Source organism: Theileria annulata, chromosome 1, assembly GCF_000003225.4.
Source record: "Theileria annulata chromosome 1, complete sequence, *** SEQUENCING IN PROGRESS ***".
Taxonomy (NCBI): domain Eukaryota; phylum Apicomplexa; class Aconoidasida; order Piroplasmida; family Theileriidae; genus Theileria; species Theileria annulata.
Window position 1 is genome coordinate 603012 of NC_011129.2, and position 17649 is coordinate 620660.

At 35.6% G+C, this 17649-nt stretch overlaps 10 protein-coding genes across 10 annotated transcripts, besides 3 other annotated features; 6 read left to right on the forward strand and 4 right to left on the reverse strand.

Moving 5' to 3' along the window:
* Positions 1-119: 119 nt before the first annotated feature.
* TA06545 (polyadenylate (poly(A)) binding protein, putative) lies at positions 120-2114 on the forward strand (the record flags this gene model as incomplete). Its single annotated transcript, XM_948735.1, has 1 exon — positions 120-2114. One exon carries the CDS (start codon positions 120-122, stop codon positions 2112-2114), a length of 1995 nt encoding a protein of 664 aa, XP_953828.1.
* Positions 2115-2775: 661 nt separating this feature from the next.
* TA06540 (uncharacterized protein) lies at positions 2776-3926 on the forward strand (the record flags this gene model as incomplete). The annotated part of the gene is made up of 2 exons (XM_948736.1): positions 2776-3400; positions 3460-3926. 2 exons carry the CDS (start codon positions 2776-2778, stop codon positions 3924-3926), a joined length of 1092 nt encoding a protein of 363 aa, XP_953829.1.
* A 604-nt stretch (positions 3927-4530) lies between these two features.
* Positions 4531-4707, forward strand: TA06535 (uncharacterized protein; the record flags this gene model as incomplete). The annotated part of the gene is made up of 2 exons (XM_948737.1): positions 4531-4551; positions 4603-4707. The coding sequence occupies 2 exons, from the start codon at positions 4531-4533 to the stop codon at positions 4705-4707; spliced, it is 126 nt and encodes a 41-aa protein (XP_953830.1).
* Positions 4708-4962: 255 nt separating this feature from the next.
* On the forward strand, positions 4963-5764 carry TA06530 (protein kinase, putative; the record flags this gene model as incomplete). The annotated part of the gene is made up of 5 exons (XM_948738.1): positions 4963-5104; positions 5146-5291; positions 5322-5453; positions 5495-5614; positions 5645-5764. 5 exons carry the CDS (start codon positions 4963-4965, stop codon positions 5762-5764), a joined length of 660 nt encoding a protein of 219 aa, XP_953831.1.
* A 399-nt stretch (positions 5765-6163) lies between these two features.
* Positions 6164-7680, forward strand: TA06525 (choline/ethanolamine kinase, putative; the record flags this gene model as incomplete). The annotated part of the gene is made up of 7 exons (XM_948739.1): positions 6164-6479; positions 6548-6648; positions 6678-6824; positions 6854-7009; positions 7036-7135; positions 7211-7498; positions 7559-7680. 7 exons carry the CDS (start codon positions 6164-6166, stop codon positions 7678-7680), a joined length of 1230 nt encoding a protein of 409 aa, XP_953832.1.
* Positions 7681-7767: 87 nt separating this feature from the next.
* TA06520 (uncharacterized protein) lies at positions 7768-9763 on the reverse strand (the record flags this gene model as incomplete). Its single annotated transcript, XM_948740.1, has 7 exons — positions 7768-7867; positions 7898-7992; positions 8034-8113; positions 8218-9317; positions 9404-9444; positions 9488-9631; positions 9698-9763. 7 exons carry the CDS (start codon positions 9761-9763, stop codon positions 7768-7770), a joined length of 1626 nt encoding a protein of 541 aa, XP_953833.1.
* A 299-nt stretch (positions 9764-10062) lies between these two features.
* TA06515 (uncharacterized protein) lies at positions 10063-10613 on the reverse strand (the record flags this gene model as incomplete). The annotated part of the gene is made up of 2 exons (XM_948741.1): positions 10063-10337; positions 10403-10613. 2 exons carry the CDS (start codon positions 10611-10613, stop codon positions 10063-10065), a joined length of 486 nt encoding a protein of 161 aa, XP_953834.1.
* A 171-nt stretch (positions 10614-10784) lies between these two features.
* On the reverse strand, positions 10785-11720 carry TA06510 (uncharacterized protein; the record flags this gene model as incomplete). The annotated part of the gene is made up of 1 exon (XM_948742.1): positions 10785-11720. One exon carries the CDS (start codon positions 11718-11720, stop codon positions 10785-10787), a length of 936 nt encoding a protein of 311 aa, XP_953835.1.
* Positions 10791-10859: a sequence feature (1 probable transmembrane helix predicted for TA06510 by TMHMM2.0 at aa 288-310).
* Positions 10833-10838: a sequence feature (GPI-Anchor Signal predicted for TA06510 by DGPI v2.04 with cleavage site probability 0.348 near 286).
* Positions 11664-11720: a sequence feature (Signal peptide predicted for TA06510 by SignalP 2.0 HMM (Signal peptide probability 0.990, signal anchor probability 0.000) with cleavage site probability 0.701 between residues 19 and 20).
* A 206-nt stretch (positions 11721-11926) lies between these two features.
* Positions 11927-13753, reverse strand: TA06505 (uncharacterized protein; the record flags this gene model as incomplete). The annotated part of the gene is made up of 2 exons (XM_948743.1): positions 11927-13270; positions 13322-13753. The coding sequence occupies 2 exons, from the start codon at positions 13751-13753 to the stop codon at positions 11927-11929; spliced, it is 1776 nt and encodes a 591-aa protein (XP_953836.1).
* A 1174-nt stretch (positions 13754-14927) lies between these two features.
* Positions 14928-17640, forward strand: TA06500 (transitional endoplasmic reticulum ATPase (CDC48); the record flags this gene model as incomplete). The annotated part of the gene is made up of 6 exons (XM_948744.1): positions 14928-15741; positions 15783-16148; positions 16184-16296; positions 16353-16692; positions 16743-16811; positions 16874-17640. 6 exons carry the CDS (start codon positions 14928-14930, stop codon positions 17638-17640), a joined length of 2469 nt encoding a protein of 822 aa, XP_953837.1.
* Between the last annotated feature and the right edge of the window lie 9 nt (positions 17641-17649).

Sequence of the window (17649 nt, forward strand, 5' to 3'; positions counted from 1 at the left end):
ATTATTTTAATTCATTCGGTTGCTATCGATCTTTTTTATTTGATTTTTTTCTATTTCGACTGATTCTACACTTTCTAACATCATTTTAAATATTTATGGTTTTCTAAAGTTCATCCAACATGGCTTCGACTGTCAAATCCGTCCCCTCTGAGAACTTAATGATGATGCCCATGAGGGACACCCAGGTATTCTCATCAGCAAGCCTGTACGTAGGAGACTTGAAACCTGATGTGACTGAGGCAGTTTTGTACGAAGTATTTAACACGGTGGGACCCGTAGCCTCGATAAGAGTATGCAGAGACTCAGTAACACGTAAATCACTAGGCTACGCATACGTTAATTACTACAGCACACAGGACGCAGAGGCAGCTTTGGAATCTTTGAACTACATTGAAATTAAGGGACACCCGACAAGAATAATGTGGAGTAACAGAGACCCATCATTGCGCCGTTCAGGAGCAGGAAACATATTCGTGAAGAACCTGGACAAGAGCATAGACACAAAGAGCCTGTACGACACATTTTCACACTTCGGACCAATCCTTAGCTGTAAAGTGGCAGTTGACGCATCCGGAGCGTCCAAGCGCTACGGATTTGTACACTACGAAAACGAAGAAAGCGCCCGTGAAGCGATAGAAAAAGTAAACGGAATGCTAATTGGAGGAAAGAGGGTGGAAGTAGCGCCTTTTTTGAGAAAGCAAGACCGTGAAGGAGAGGAAGTATTCACAAACCTGTATGTGAGAAACTTCCCAGCAGACTGGAACGAAGAAGCTTTAAGACAATTCCTCGAAAAGTACGGCGAAATCACAAGCATGATGCTTAAGGAGGATTCTAAAGGAAGACGTTTTGCATTTGTTAACTACAAGGAGCCAGAAGTAGCGAAGGAAGTAGTTAACACATTGAACGATTTGAAGCTAGATGAGTCGTCTGAGCCATTGCTAGTGTGCCCTCACCAGGACAAGGCAAAACGTCAGAATCTTCTTCGTGCCCAGTTCAACAACTCGTCAATGGGTCAGGAAGATAAGCGCGTGACGAGTAACCTGTACATCAAGAACCTGGACGACTCATTTGACGACGAGTCACTAGGAGAGCTTTTTAAGCCTTTCGGCACAATTACCAGTAGTAAGGTCATGCTTGACGCTAATAACCATTCGCGTGGTTTCGGCTTTGTTTGCTTCACTAATCCGCAGGAGGCAACAAAAGCAATAGCAGCTATGCACCTGAAATTGGTAAAGGGTAAGCCACTGTATGTGGGATTGGCTGAGAAGAGAGATCAGAGGATGATGAGGATGCAACAGCGAAGAAGCTTCGAGCCTCATTCGCGGGATGTGCTCTTCAGTGAACTCCCCTCGCAATCACTCTATTATCCAAGACCATTCCCAGCTCCATCATTCCCAAACAGTGTGGCAGGACCTAACAAAAAGTTCCCACCCAACTTCACAACCAATAACCCACAGGCTAACAATTATCCACCAAACTATAACGCAAACTTCCCACCAGTCAATTCATATGCTAACTACCCAGTGAGGAACGTGGCAGCCAAGGCACCATCAGCAGGAAATGCACGTAACATGTCGCCCATGAGTAGTGCAAACATTCCGAGCAATATCCCACACTACCCATCAGTGGTGCCCCCAAGCATGGCACACGTGGTGGCCTCAGGTAACATGGGCGTTCACGGGAACTTGACTCACCACGTAGTACCACCGAACATGCCTCACGTGTTGCCCGGGAATATGGGAGTGCCAACTAACATGGTGCCAGGAGCAGTAGGAATAAGGCGAGATAATAATAACCCAAAGTCACACCAACACCAAATGCCGCCAGTGAGCGCATTCAAATTCACACCTCAAGCGCGAAACAGGGAAATGCCAATGCACCCACAGTACGTAGTTAACGGAAACGTACAAGTGGACGACGTAGCAATGCAGAAACAGATGATTGGAGAAAGACTATTCCCAATCATCGCCAGAGATAACCCAGACCTCGCCGGAAAAATCACTGGAATGATGCTGGAAATCGACAACCACGAACTCCTTCAGCTACTCGAAGATAATGACCAGCTCAAGGCCAAAATCGACGAGGCCATCAAGGTACTCAAACAGGCGAGCTAATCATTATGTGTAAATTAATCAAGTCTGTCAGAGTGGGACCCCTCCATTCCATAAACCACACCTAGCTTTTTAAAGTCTAATCGACGTGTTTAATTTTTTTCACATTAAATTATGTATATATAAATAAAATTATCTATATATTTTATTAAGTAGATAAATAGCTGTTTGAGTGTTGTATACTAGACTAATGGTCGAGATTGATAAATGAAGCATGTGTAATGCATGAATTCAATAAAACTAAAGAAGAAACATTAGAAATTAGAATTATGGGAAGAAAAATGAGAGATGAAGGGATTTGAGGACTTTTGTGATAAAGTCATGGAGGGCCAGATCAGGCAGTCTATACAGGAAAATACCACATACAAATTTTAATTCACTCTAAATATTTAGATGATGTACAGTATTTTGAATTTTAATCAAATGTGTTATAAAATAGAGGAATGCTCCCGAAATTATAACTTATGTTACATGCCCAGTTTTTAATGCCACAACTACCCTAATCTTGACATTAATAGTTTATTTTATATTTAATGTTTTAAATTGAACCGCCTTTAGGCACTAATATTTATTCTTGATTTAGAATTCTGATTTAATCTATTCACGCTGTTTATTCCAATATTAACATCCAACTACACATCTGATTGCTGCATTCAGAAATAAAATGCCGTCCTGCGTGTGCCTCCGCTCACCGAACAAGTACGTAAGTAACCCAAAATCGCCTTCTGACCTCAGAGCAACCACTACCACAAACACAGCAGATGACCAGTCACTAGTTACAGACTCAGATGTGTTTGACCACCAAGCACTCTTGAACCAGGAAGGCTCAACGACCTACGATGAAGAGTCTTATGCTAACACATCACCGTCAAATTCCTCAGATGAAACCTACTATATGAAAAATAAATCAAACGATCAAGAGAGTACAAATTCAGATCAGCAGTATGAAAATTTAGGGAAAGAGAAGCCGGAAGATTTGAGAAAAACAGTTGAGAAGTGGAATAACTTGCTGAAACTGTTTGATGAGAACCCAGACGTGCAAGAGGTCCAAAATAACCTGAATATGGTAGTGAGCATGTCAGAAGATGAAGAGAGTGATAAAACTGAAATGAAGAAACAAATCGAAGAGACAATTAAAAGGTTAACATCATCTTTAACGGAGGTGAGGTCCTTTTCAAGTTCTCAAATGCCAGATAAAGAGTTGGTTTTACAGCCGTATATCGGAAATGACGACGAGACTCACTTCAAATGTTTCCTCAGAAACGTTAAATCGCACATGGGCGAAGCCGGTTTGATTTACATATTTATCTTAATTATCAACTATTTACTCCTTTTCAATACATCGTAGAGGTTGAACTCGACGTTAACGAATCATCCACTCAACTTATCTTACAGCTTTTTGACAGTCTGGGTCTTTTATCTGGAAATGGTCTTAAGGAGGAAAGGCCGGGTCTTTTGTCTCGTATGTCCTCGAGCATTAAAAGTTCAACGGTGTTCAAGAACCTCTTTGATCCTCTAGATCTCACAAGGTCAAAGATGGATTTGACCACTTATTTACATCAGCTAAGCAATGAGATTGACAGGGACGACCTTGCTTCAGTTTCTACTCTTTCGGATCTGGAGCCTAATGAGCCTCAAAATTCTATTTCCAACTGCCTCTTGAACACTTCACTAGCTCTTGACGGGGCTCTATGTGACCTTGTTCGCGAGCACAATCGCGACATTCCCAACTTTTGCAATGAGCAATTGAAGAAGCAGGCCACGCTCAGGAATAAATACGGCGACATGTCCGACTTACCTCTCTTTATTAGCTAACAAGGATCCTGTAAAATATTGATTTAACATCTACAATACAATGTAGCTCAACTCAGCAGTAATTTATTATAAACACATATGAATAAATATGTATTAATTAATTTTTTTATTTATTGAATGTGTAGCCGTTGTTGACATGGCTCATACAACTTAGGGAGAGAGCGAAGTTGGTAATTTTGTTAAATTGTTTAAAATTGAAGATTTTTTATTAATAAGGTAATTTACCAGTGAAATTTGTGTAAAAAATAGTTGATTATAGTAGAATCCGATGTTTGGAGTCATTGTGTTTAAAAGCATATGAGAACCGCTGATTCAACTGGTAATTCGGGGTCCGTCATCTAAATTTAATTAATAAAAATAAAAGCATTAAGTTATTGATTTTATTCTGATTTCAAATATAGTTATATATACAAACAGAGTCATGTGAGATTGATACGATCACATCAATATAAAAACAAAAATTTTGATTTATGTAAATTATATTTAAGATTTGTAATTTAGATTTGTATATACGAACTTTATACAAATATCTCGACAAAATGTGTTCTTGGATATAAATAATTTTACACACTGAGCAATAGATCAAGTGATACACCTAGTTAAAATGGCCAAAATAAGCGATCTGGTAAGTTAATTAAAATAAATATTATGTGAGGGAATTAATATTTTATTTTAGGCGTTGGATGAAAATAAAATTGATAGGAATTTCAGGGTCGTAAAATCATTATGTGAGGGGCCCTATGGGAACACAGATTTAATTTGTGACAACGAAGGAAACTAGTAAGTCTTAACTAACCCACAGAACATTAATGTCTTTAGTGTTGTGAGGAAAAGGTTCAACATTGGTCTTTTATCGGATTTTGAGCGTCAATTATGTCTTAACGAAATTGAGGTAAGAGTTTAGCGATGATAATTTTTAGATAATTTCGAAAATAAACCACCCGTTCATTGTGAAGTACATTCACAGTTACATTGACGGGAAGTATCTGTGCATTTTAACAGAGTATTGCAAAGGTAATGATGTTTAGTTTAATGTATGTTAGGGGGTGATTTACACAAATATATCGGATACAGAAGAAAGATGAACAAGCCAATACGTGAAGAAAGGATACTAATATGGCTTGTTCAGCTCCTCTCAGCACTAAAGTTCCTTCATAAAAGATACACCCTTCACAGAGGTAATTGTTTTCACACAAAGTAAATATATAAAAACCTTCAGACCTTAAGACTTTAAATATTTTAATCGACTCTAATAAAAACTTGAAGATATGTGATTTCGGGGTGAGTAAATCACTCAATAGAACTTGTGATAACGCAAGTACACTCATTGGCACACCCTACTACTTCAGTCCTGAACTTGTTAATGTTAGTCTTTAGCCTATTAAATATGTTTAGGGACTTAATTATGGTTTCCCCTCCGACATTTGGGCCCTCGGCTGTATATTATATGAGCTCTGCACATTTAGAACACCGTTTCACGACGCAAAGGGAATAGTAGAACTAACAAGACTAATAAATGAACGAAAGGTAATAAATACACATACACAAAGGTAATAATAATGGCATAGGTTCCGGATTTGCCTCCTAGGTATTCGAGGGAATTAAATGCTCTTTACCGGTCAATGATGTTCCACGACCTAAGATACAGACTCACTGCCGTAGAGTTACTATCAACTGACCTGTTACAGGTAAGAATGTGTAAGGTCAAAATTCTTTAGAAAGTTGTCAAGAACATGATTAGAGATGTTAAAATGAAGAACAGAAACACCAACGAAGATACGATTTATGAACTAGAGAGATACATTGTTTCAAAATCAATAAAGACCGCTACAAAATAATTATTAGTAGAAATTCAAAGATAAAATAATGATAAAAACAATTTTACAAATGAAATTAGTGGATTAGTGGTTGAGAAGCGGATCTTGTAATTGAAGGGGAAAATAATAATAAAAATTAAAATAAAATTGAGAAAACAAAGTTATGGAAATAAATGAGATGTTTTTGTAGATTAAATTTTATTGGGGTTCGATGAGTTATTAATTTGTCGATTATTGTCGTGTAGAGTGTATCCATGTGTATATGTGGGAATCTACAAGACAAACATAAACTAAATTTTGTTTATTAACAATTATTTTGTATTAATTTTCTAATATATTTATCTAATGAATATATAAAATTCTGTATATTATATTAATATTGTCCACCCTGTTTTCTAAACTTTATGTTCATTTTACATAATGCGTCCTAATTCCTCTAGAACGCCCTCTATTAAATCCATTAGGGGTTATCCTGAGGATTTATACACCGATGAGTCAGAAGAAGATGAAACTGACTCCATTTCCATGAGTGCTGAGGACTGTATAGACTATTGCATAAAGCTAGTTCCTAATCAACTTGGCCTTCAACCATACGTAAATAAAAATTCCAATTCTCCCAAAGATCACAACATATATAACAATTTAACAGTTGAACGTCTTGGTGAAGGTATTACAAATAGTCTTTACAAGGTTACCAACATCCTTAATAAAAAGACTGTTGTCGTTCGTGTTTTCGGTAAGAAAATATTCATATGTTTATTGTAAAATTAAATTTTAGTTTATTTGTTGATAATTTTCGCTTAGGTGCCAGTTCATCCAAGATGGTCGACAGGAACCGTGAACACTATATCCATGAGCTTCTTTCCAAATTTCAGATTGGCAAATCAATTTATTGCTACTTTAAGGTAATTTAAATTTAATTAATTTTGTGTAGGGGGGACTAATTGAGGAGTGGATTGAAGGCAGGAACCTAACTGAATACGACCTTTACAACTCGAATTATATGGTCCAAATTGCTCAAAATCTCAAGAAACTTCACTCGATCTCTATGGACGGCGAGATGAGTAAACTGATTCACGGAGTTCGTTTTTCTTTGATTAATTTTATTAGGGCGACGGAAAGCCAAAGTCTGAACTTTGGCCCACAGTTTGGAAATACCATAGACTTGCCAAAAAATATATGAAGAAAATGAACAAATCTATCACAGGCGTAGACTTACGAGCTATAGAAAATGTATTATTGAATTTTAATTTATTTCCCAATTTTGTTCCTTTCATTAATTATTAACTTAGAAAATCCCTATACTTGAGGAAATTTGTAACAGTAAAAACTCTCCCCTCGTTCTCTGCCATGCAGATTTATTAGCTGGAAACATCATTCTCAAACCTGACGGTATTCAAATACACATTTATTTAAATGCCAACTAAAATAGTTATACATTGATTCATTTATCTGTATGATTATTAGACCATGTGCGATTTATCGATTTCGAATATTGCTGTTGCATGGAACGCGCCTTTGACATATCGAATCACCTGAATGAGTATATGGGTAACAACATCAATAGGGATTTGTTTCCAAATGAAGACATGAGGAGAGACTTTATTAGGGAATATCTAAAATATGATATTATCGAATGGAGGCCAAGCCTCGAAGACTTTTGTGGTCAAATCCACGTTCTCCATTCAGAGGACTGTGTGGATGAGATGGTTTCCGAAATAGAGCCGTTCTTCCTCGCCTCTCATCTCCTTTGGGGTATAACACTCATCTTTTTACTCACTAACAACATATAACTTGGTTTACAAAATTATTTAGGTCTTTGGGGGGCTTTACAGAGTTGTTTGTCGAATTTAGACTTTGATTTTGAGGATTACTCTCGCCAAAGGCTTGACATTTTCATGAAGGATCCTTTTTGGGAAAAACATCTCAAGAAGTGATTCTCGGGTTCGTACACACTTTCACAAATCTGTATAACACCTATGTCTAATTTAAAGACTAATGTAGCAAATTAAAATATGTGTTAATCAGACTGCTATCTCTGAAGTCATTTTTGACAGGTCCATCTCCGGCTCCTGCAATGTCGTCGCGACCTTTTTCTTTTCTTTAACCCACTTTATCATTCCCCTAGGAAAATATTTTATCTATCTATTGTACCTGTATATCTTAGGGTCTGTGTTCCTGTCATCCAGCTCAATTTCTCCGTTTCCGACAATTTTCCAAACTGCGGCATGTTCAAACACCGTGAACAGCTAAAATGGCATTAACATGGAATTATATTTTATAAAATTACCTCAAGTTGGTATTCCTGGTCCAGCTCCATCACGTTATTATAAAACTCCATACGTTCTTCATCAGTTATAATCTTAACTTCTAAACAATTTTTTAATATTTTTAGACAATAGTTAATTGAATAGATGGTAGTAAGTTAATTAATTAATTAGTAGTTAAATAATTAACAGTAACATGAATTTAACCTGGAAGTGAAATGGTAGAATTGTAATCATCACTTTTATTGATTAGGGAAATTTCATGTTCAAAGTCCTCCATCGATGTCCTGGGCTTTTTGACCTCCAAAGGAGGCTCAGGAACTGGCTGTGGAATAGGCTGATCAACAGTTTCATCAGGAAATGAGTGAAGCTTCTCAGAATCCAACAAACCCTCTTGAATTCTCAGCTGGTCAAGTTTATTTGACATATCCTGTGCACACATCCAGTCAAGAGTACCTGGGGGTATCACCTTGAACTGTCTGACCAAAAACATATAAACTAAGCTGAACACCTTCGATGAATTTTCAAACTCATTCATCAGCAGAGACTCTAAAATGTTCTCAATGTTCCATTCTTTAGGTTCACCCTCAACATCCACTACCGTAACAGGTTCATGATTCTGTGTATTTACAGATTCACTATTAGGCTGAGTATTAGTAAATTCATTATTAGGCTGTGTATCATGTTCCATAAAATCTTTATTAACTGGTTTGTTGTTTTGATCATTTGTGGTATGGTTTAGAGTGTTTAAATCTTCAGTGTTAAATGAATCTGTGGTATTCTCAACTGAGAATATAGTGTCAATTTTAACATAGTTGTCGACGTGTTTAGGCGTGACAAGGTCAGAATCAAGTTCCATCTTATCTTCTTGGCCATCCTTAACTGGATTATTGGCATCATTATCTATGTCCATTAGAATATCATGTAAGTCATCACTGAGATCATCGAAATCAAGGTCATCAGCCTTTTCAGGTTTCTTCGGCTTAGGGTCAGGTTGTGGATTTTCAGTAATATTTACCTCATCTGGGGTTTTCTTTTTAAAATATTTCAAAAAGGGCTTGGCGTAAGGTTGGTAGCAAACTTCTCTCAGAATCTTGTGGATTTTCCTGGCCCATTCTGGCAGTTCTTGGAGCTTGTCCTCGGGTGGATTCAGCAATTTATAAAAGTCTGAGTCAACATCATACTCGATCTTCTCATCCAGAACAAAATTTGGTCTTTTCTTAACCTCAGGCTTAACTTCAGGTTTTTTAGGTGATGGTGGTGCTGTAGGCCGAGGTGATGGCGTAGGTTCTAACTTAAAACTTGATCTAAAAACATTATTATTTACATAATTATATAATGTTATAATAAAAATATTTAATTATTTGTTTAATTGTGGTATATATTAATTTACCTTCTGTTAAGTGGCTGTTTTATGATCTCAGCAGGATCAATCTAAAATTGATTAAAATTTAGGAAATAAATTTGTTGAAAATACCGTAGCATCGAGTTCTCTCAGAACTGTTGCGAGGGATATTGATGAGGGTGTATGGGCTCTGATTGGCTGGTCAATTGGGGACATTCTCCATGGAATGAATGGAGTCTGGAGCCCGTATATCTTCAAACAGGCATTTTCGAGTGTCTAAACATTATTAAAAATCAGAGTTAAAAAATGGGTTCTGATTTATGGATTTATTATGTAATTTACCCTGTTAAAATCATTAGATTCCTCCTGTGTTAAGAGAAGCTCTCCTCGGTATACAGTTGAGGTCATTTACAAAAAAAGACTAAATAATTAAATATTACAACATTATACTACAAAAATTGCTAGTTTGAAACAATGATGAAATTATACAGAAATTAGTTACTATAAAATAAATAAGGCACAACATATATATTACCCATAATTCTACAAATATCAATTCATTAAAAGTATCTATACTAGGTTTTCTACAATTAAAATTTTTTATTATTTTCCTAGTTATTCATATTCATTTATTACAATGATCTATACCATAAGATAATTATGTATTCATAATGAACTTTATAAGACTATATTATATTTATTAAAGTTTATTCATTGGCCACAATGTCATCTATTGACAATTTAGTGTAACCTTTAGCATCGTTTTCCATCTTCTCTAACTTCAAAGCTTCCTCAATTGGTATATAATTTAAAACTACATCAAACTTCATTGAACTATGAACTCCTCTTACTTTAGCGATACTGTACAATTTTTTAACCAACGATTTGTCAACTAATTTTTCATAATTAAACAGGTTAAGATACAAAATAACATCAAGTGCACAAAAATATGATATACTCTCCCCTCTAATAACCGTGTAACCTAATTAACCATTATTTCATTAATATTCATAAGCATTCAATTAATTATATATATAATTTACATACCACAGTATATATCTGAAAATGACTTTTTATCGTTTAATACAATTTTTTTAACAGCATCTGTAATGACTATATTTCCGAACTGGTCAAAGCTTTTAAATAAACCGACGTAAAAAGTGTCATCTCTTAGTGTTACCCAGATTAATGAGCCTAATTCATCCTCTAAAGAGCAGATCCAATGAGGAGTGGGATCGAGTTCAGATTCCTGGGACATATTCAATACATTTCAATATTTTCACATGAATTTAAAACAAATAATATATATTAAATGAATTGTAATGAAATTAAAGAGCTATTAATGAATCTAATGGTATAAAACCAGTATAGTTTAATGGAATCCCCATAGTATACACATTGGGATTGGTTTTAAAAAAGTAAAAACAAATCAATTTAGATAAAACACGTTCATGAGCAAGAAAGAAACTATAATCATGGATCCAAGAGTGTTTGGAGTAACGAAACTTGATAATCTGTATGGGATTTTTTCAAAGAATTTGATTAATTTTTTATAATCCTTATTGTACTTTACTCCCTTAGATTCATACATTTTCCTTAAGTTTTCGTCAAACTCTTCCATTATTTTAATTCCATTATGGAATAGCTCCTTTATTCTTTCTTCAATTTCATCAACCTTTCTTAATTGTTCCTCATTAACCACAGTTAACGGGAAGTCATATAACAAATTTATACTTTCTTCAAGGTTAGCCTTTAATTTATCAATAGCTTCTTTGTGGAATGCTTCCCTGTTTGATAAGGGACCACACTCATCTCCTCTAAGTTCTACTAATTTAACCATTTCATCAATACCACGTATTCTGTGTTTTGTCACTAGTACCGATTTTTCCGACTTTTTATATACTTCTGCGCCCATATAAGTCATTTTGGTTTCATCCAGCTTTGTGAGTGAGTTGTTTACTTTCCTGAATGAATTTGAGAATGTGGAGCTAGCCTTTGTGAATATTTTATCAAAAGAGCTAAGTGCTTTGGTAAATTTGTTTTTGAAATCAGTATCACTTTCATCCATTCTATATGATTCATATGTAGTTTTTAATTGTTTAAATTCAGATTGGAAGTCAGTGTAGTCATTCTGGAATTTTGTAGAGTGCTTCTCGGAATTATCTTTGAACCTAGCAGCCTCTATTTTTTGTATATAATCATTGAGTTCACTTATATGTTCATCACAGTCGTGAAAACAGTCGGTCATGTATCTTCTAATTTCATAATTTGTGCGTGATATAGATCTACGTAGATCCTCCTCAATATCAGATTGACTGGAGGAAATAATACACCTCAATAGTAAAAAAAATAATATATAATTCATTCTAATGTACAAAATTAAAGATAACACAAATATTAATTAACAAGAGTGACATGCAGGGGGTACAGAGTATTTTTGAGATTCCTTAAGAATTTGTGTGGTAGTATAAAAATCGAGCTCAATTGCTAGATAAAAATTTTATTGACAAAATATAAATGTACATTTATCCCTTTGTTAGGTAAAATTGGAGCACATCGCCCTAAAAACATTTAATGTAATGAATGGGTTTGGAAACTCACTGGTCTTAGCTGAACGTAGCAAATTCGGTCATGTTGCAGTCCAATTCTCTGAATCATGCAAATTATCGGCTCATTTTTGGCGACAACCTCCACTGTGTGACCAATTATGTTACAGGATTCCACAACGACACCTGAACATGAATTAGATTTATTCATCCACATAAATATATATTTAGTACCTAAGTTTGATGCAATGTAGCTTGATTTGGAAGTGATTACATCGATCCCTGCTACTTGGGTCACTTGGTGTACCAATTGCGGTAACAATTTGTGTGGGTGTATTATGGAGTATGAGTTAATGTTTTGCGGGAACAACTGTTCAAGGTACTTTGAGTTTGGCTCAACTGTATACCATTCTCTGTGTAAAAGGTCGAGTTGGGATGGTGTATTTGTGATAACATCCTTTACCAAAGGCAAGAACTTAATTGACTCGACATCAGTGGCTCCAATTGCGTTAATTAAGGTTATAGGTACCTCTATGTAGTCACCTTCGCACACCTGGGATATACTTGCTGTAGTTGCAAGGTTAATATCTTCACTGTGCATGCTTGATAGGTCTCGCGTAAAGGTTATACTTCTGGAACTGTTCTTTTTCAAAACCTCAAAGATGAATTTGTTAATAAAAATCGACTTTTTACCAGACCCAGCCATATTTTTGGAGCCGGAATTTAAGTTTTTCATATTTTTTGAGGATTTGCGATTAAAAAGTCCAAACATATCTTTACCATCCCTAGACTTAATGGATTCATTCCCGTTTGGTGTAGTATCTTTCCCAGGCTTTGACATATTAGTCATTGAGTGATATGAGTATGTATAACCAAATGAATTTTTATGCATTGTACACTGCGGTTCAACCTTTGCTCTAATAATTACATCGATTCTCATTGCCTTTATGGCAGTGAGTACTGGTTGGAACAGTATGTAGCTACGGTCGTAGGTCAACATGTCTCTGTATGTATTTTTAAATGCGTCTACTATTACTTCAGAACGTGATACCATGACGTCTGTTACGTTCTTATACCAGCCTTTACTGACTTGGCGGCACAATGAGATTTCCATACCTGTTAAATACTCAACTACTTGGTTAAATACTCTTGGGCCCATCATACTCCAACTACTATTCATCATTCCCCAACCTCTTTTCTCCACCAATTCCCATATACATCTCTCGATAGATGGTTTTCCATCTGTTTGTTTACCTCCGATTATGAACTTTCTTCCACTTCTGATAATATCTCGATCTTCAGATTCATCTTGTTGTACAGACTGAAATGTTGATCCTTTTGATATGCCAACATTATTTGAACGGCTCATCTAAAATTATATTAACATATGTTATTGGAAATTATTAAGGTATAAACTTACTCTTCTCGAGTCCATTGGTAAATCTACCATTCCATACCCTAGATAATTAGGCTCATTGGATACATGATCATCTGATGGCTTACTCTGTAATGAATTCTCACGTATAGGTGACCTTGGTGTATTTAATTTACTCTTAGTGGATGATTTCTTCAACAAAATCTTATCCTTCTGAGGTGTATAGCTTGATGAGGGAAGGTTATGGCGTTCATATTTGGTTTTTTCGAATTTAGAGTCATCTACATCATCCGTGGTATCAGATTTTACTTCATCGTCCTTCGAATGTTTAGCGGTTTTTAAAGAGGCATCGCAACTTGGTGTAGTATGATCCGCCTGGCTGTTTCTCGAAGGGTCATTGACATAGTCAAATATATTTTGCCTTCTTCTGAAACTAAAACAACGAATTCTTCTCGGTTGTTGTCTGGAACCAGCCATTTTTAAATCTATATGATACTAGAACTTTCGTATCAGAAAGGAGGGAACCTAGGTCCAGTTCTGGACTATAAATTTAAATAATCATAATTGAAATTAAAACAAACATATACAAAACTTAAAACAATGAGAATGTATACTATATCAGTTAATTACTCTTACTTAAGTAAATTCACCTCACATAATATTATTAATTCAAATTATACTTTAATCACACAAGATTTACAATTTTCGCAATTTCTTATTTTTAATAAAATTTAGCTGTGGTCGTTTGTTATTTATACACCTTGTTTACAACATCTGTGATCTTCGGGGCATGTGATACTATTTTAAATGTTTTCACACATTTAAACATTTTAGTTAAATATATTTGCTAATTTATTTTTTAAACGCTTTCCTGTTAATGATTCGATTCCTTAAATTTATATAAATATCGAGGTTATTTATTACGACCTTGAAAGTACAGTTTACAAGATTAACTGAACTTTCCATTTATATTTAATTTATTAAAATATTTTAAATTAATAGAAAAAAAGAATTTTAGTTATTAACAACTTTATAATAATATTGAAGTAGTGATTTAATGTATATGATCCATAGGTGTGTTAAACAAACAATTAAAAAAATAAAATAGCACAATCAAAAATCCATTTATATATTAAAATTTTATATAAACAAATTTAGTCACTTGATTCTTAATATTTAAGATATTATATTAGTATATTTTTCATGTTGTTGAGTTGAAAAATAGTTTAACAGAATTGTAATATTAAAAAAACACAATTTCGATATTAAGTGTGTTATACAAGATATTAAAGTGATTATTAAACAATGATGTTCAGAAATAATTTGTTGATTTTATCCATGTGACCTATGGGGGTTTGTACATAAAATTACATTATATTAGTTTTTTAATTTGTCAAGATTTACCAAACATCTAAAATTTATTTTAGATACTTTCCCCAATTTATGTGTAGAGATATTTAATATCACTAGTAAACGCCCTGTTTCTGGTGTATTAAATAAGTTTCTGCGAATGTAACACAAAATATATTTATTTGTAGACTATAAAACAATTATTATTGCAGTTTATTATTTTTAAAAGAACGGTGTTATAAAAAAATACGATTTCCCTGAAATTTACGTTCAAAATTTATAGTTGGAACAAGATATAGAAATGACGCAAAATTTTAATTCGGACAACAAAAATAACCCCAAAAATAACACTAACGAAACGAACCAAAATGCTGTCCCCGAAGAGGACCTAGAACAAAAGGAAAGAAAATATCTAAACCGCCTCCTGGTTGAAGATGCACTTAATGACGACAACTCTGTCGTGGCACTTAACCCGAAGAGGATTGACGAATTAGGATTATTCAGAGGTGACACGATACTACTGAGGGGAAAAAAGAGACGCTCAACAGTCTGTATAGTTTTGGCAGACAACGACCTCGACGAGACCAAAGCACGAATGAACAAAATAGTTAGAAAGAATCTTAGAGTAATGCTTGGAGACTTCGTGAGAGTTTCACCATGCCCAGATGTTCCATACGGGAAAAAAATCCAAGTGCTCCCAATAGATGACACAGTCGAAGGTCTTTCAAAGGAGTCGCTGTTCAACGTGTACCTGAAACCATACTTCCTTGAAAGTTACAGACCAGTGAAGAAAGGAGATTTGTTTCTAGTCAGAGGAGCTTTTAAGGCAGTTGAGTTCAAGGTAGTGGAGGTAGACCCAGGCGAGTACTGCATAGTTGCACCAGATACCATCATTTTCCACGAAGGTGACCCGATAAAACGTGAGGACGAGGAGAAGCTTGACGATGTGGGTTATGATGATATTGGAGGATGCAGAAGACAAATGGCCCAAATTAGAGAAATGATTGAATTACCTCTAAGACATCCTGGATTATTCAAAACACTAGGAGTTAAGCCTCCAAGAGGAGTACTACTTTACGGACCACCAGGTACTATACTTTCATTTTTATATTATAGTATATATTTACATATTTATAAAATGTTGATAATTTTTAAGGGAGTGGAAAGACTTTAATTGCAAGAGCAGTGGCTAATGAAACTGGCGCGTTTTTCTTCCTGATTAATGGCCCTGAAGTAATGAGTAAAATGGCAGGAGAAGCTGAAAGTAACCTTCGTAGAGCATTTGCAGAGGCAGAGAAAAACGCACCCTCGATCATATTCATTGACGAAATCGATTCAATAGCACCAAAAAGAGAAAAAACAAACGGTGAAGTGGAGCGCAGAGTTGTTTCTCAATTGCTAACACTCATGGACGGCTTGAAAGGTAGAGGCCAGGTCGTGGTTATTGCCGCAACTAACCGCCAAAATTCAATTGACCCAGCACTCAGAAGATTTGGCCGTTTCGATAAGGAAATTGATATAGGTAATGAATATTTGTAAGTTAATAATTATAATTAGGTGTGCCTGACGACCAGGGTCGCTTGGAAATTTTAAAGATCCACACGAGGAACATGAAGTTGGACCCTCAGGTCAAATTGGAAGAGTTGGCTGCAAACTCACACGGATTTGTTGTATGTTTTATATATATTACGTTTTTCTGAATATATTTAATTTAATTTTGGTTTAGGGTGCTGATTTGGCCCAGCTATGTACTGAAAGTGCATTGAGCTGTATTAGGGAGAAGATGGGTGTAATAGACTTGGAAGATGATACCATAGATTCAAGCATTTTGGACTCTTTGGCGGTTACACAGGAACATTTTAACAACGCAATGAACACTTGTAACCCATCATCACTTCGTGAAACGGTCGTTGAGATTCCAAATGTTAAGTGGGAAGATATAGGAGGTCTGGAGCAAGTTAAAGCCAGTCTTAGAGAAATGATCCTCTACCCAATTGAGCATCCAGAAAAGTTTGAAAAATTCGGAATGTCACCCTCAAGAGGCGTTTTATTCTACGGCCCACCAGGTACTTTTAACATTTTATAATAAATATAATTGCGTATAATTAATTTGTAGGTTGTGGTAAGACTCTTTTAGCCAAAGCTGTCGCCTCAGAATGCAGTGCCAATTTCATATCTGTAAAAGGTTCTTGATTTTCCATCAAAATTATTAAATATTTATATAATTTATTAATTTATAATGAATAGGACCTGAATTGTTAACAATGTGGTTTGGTGAGTCTGAAGCTAATGTTAGAGAAGTGTTTGACAAGGCGAGAACAAGTGCTCCATGCGTGCTGTTCTTTGACGAACTCGACTCAATAGGCACATCAAGAGGAAATAATGTTGGAGACGCAGGAGGAGCAGGAGATCGAGTAATGAACCAGCTTTTGACAGAAATTGACGGAGTGGGAGCCAAGAAGAACATCTTCTTTATTGGAGCAACAAATAGACCAAATTTGCTTGACGAAGCACTACTCAGACCAGGAAGACTAGACCAGCTGATATACATCCCGTTGCCAGACCTCCCTGCAAGAGTCAGCATCTTGAACGCAATCCTTAAAAAGTCACCAGTTGCAGACAATGTACCAATTTCATACCTTGCGCAGAAAACAAACGGGTTCTCAGGAGCAGATTTGGCCGAAATGTGCCAAATTGCAGCCAGAGCGGCTATCAGAGACGCAATCAAGCACGAAGAAATGATGAACAACACAACTGACCAAAATAACAACGCAATGCCTAACGGAACTGAATTTAAATACGAAATTACACGCAAACACTTCCAAGAAGGGCTGGCCAACGCTAGGCATAGTGTGACCTCAAGTGATATCACGAAATACGACGCCTTCAGGACTAAATTCGACCCGCTTTACAAGAACCGTAACGCAGCCACCCCCAACGATATTGACTTTGACTGGCCTGAAAACGACGAAGTCATTATGGACCCAATTGAAGAGGACGACTTGTACTCTTAAACTACCATA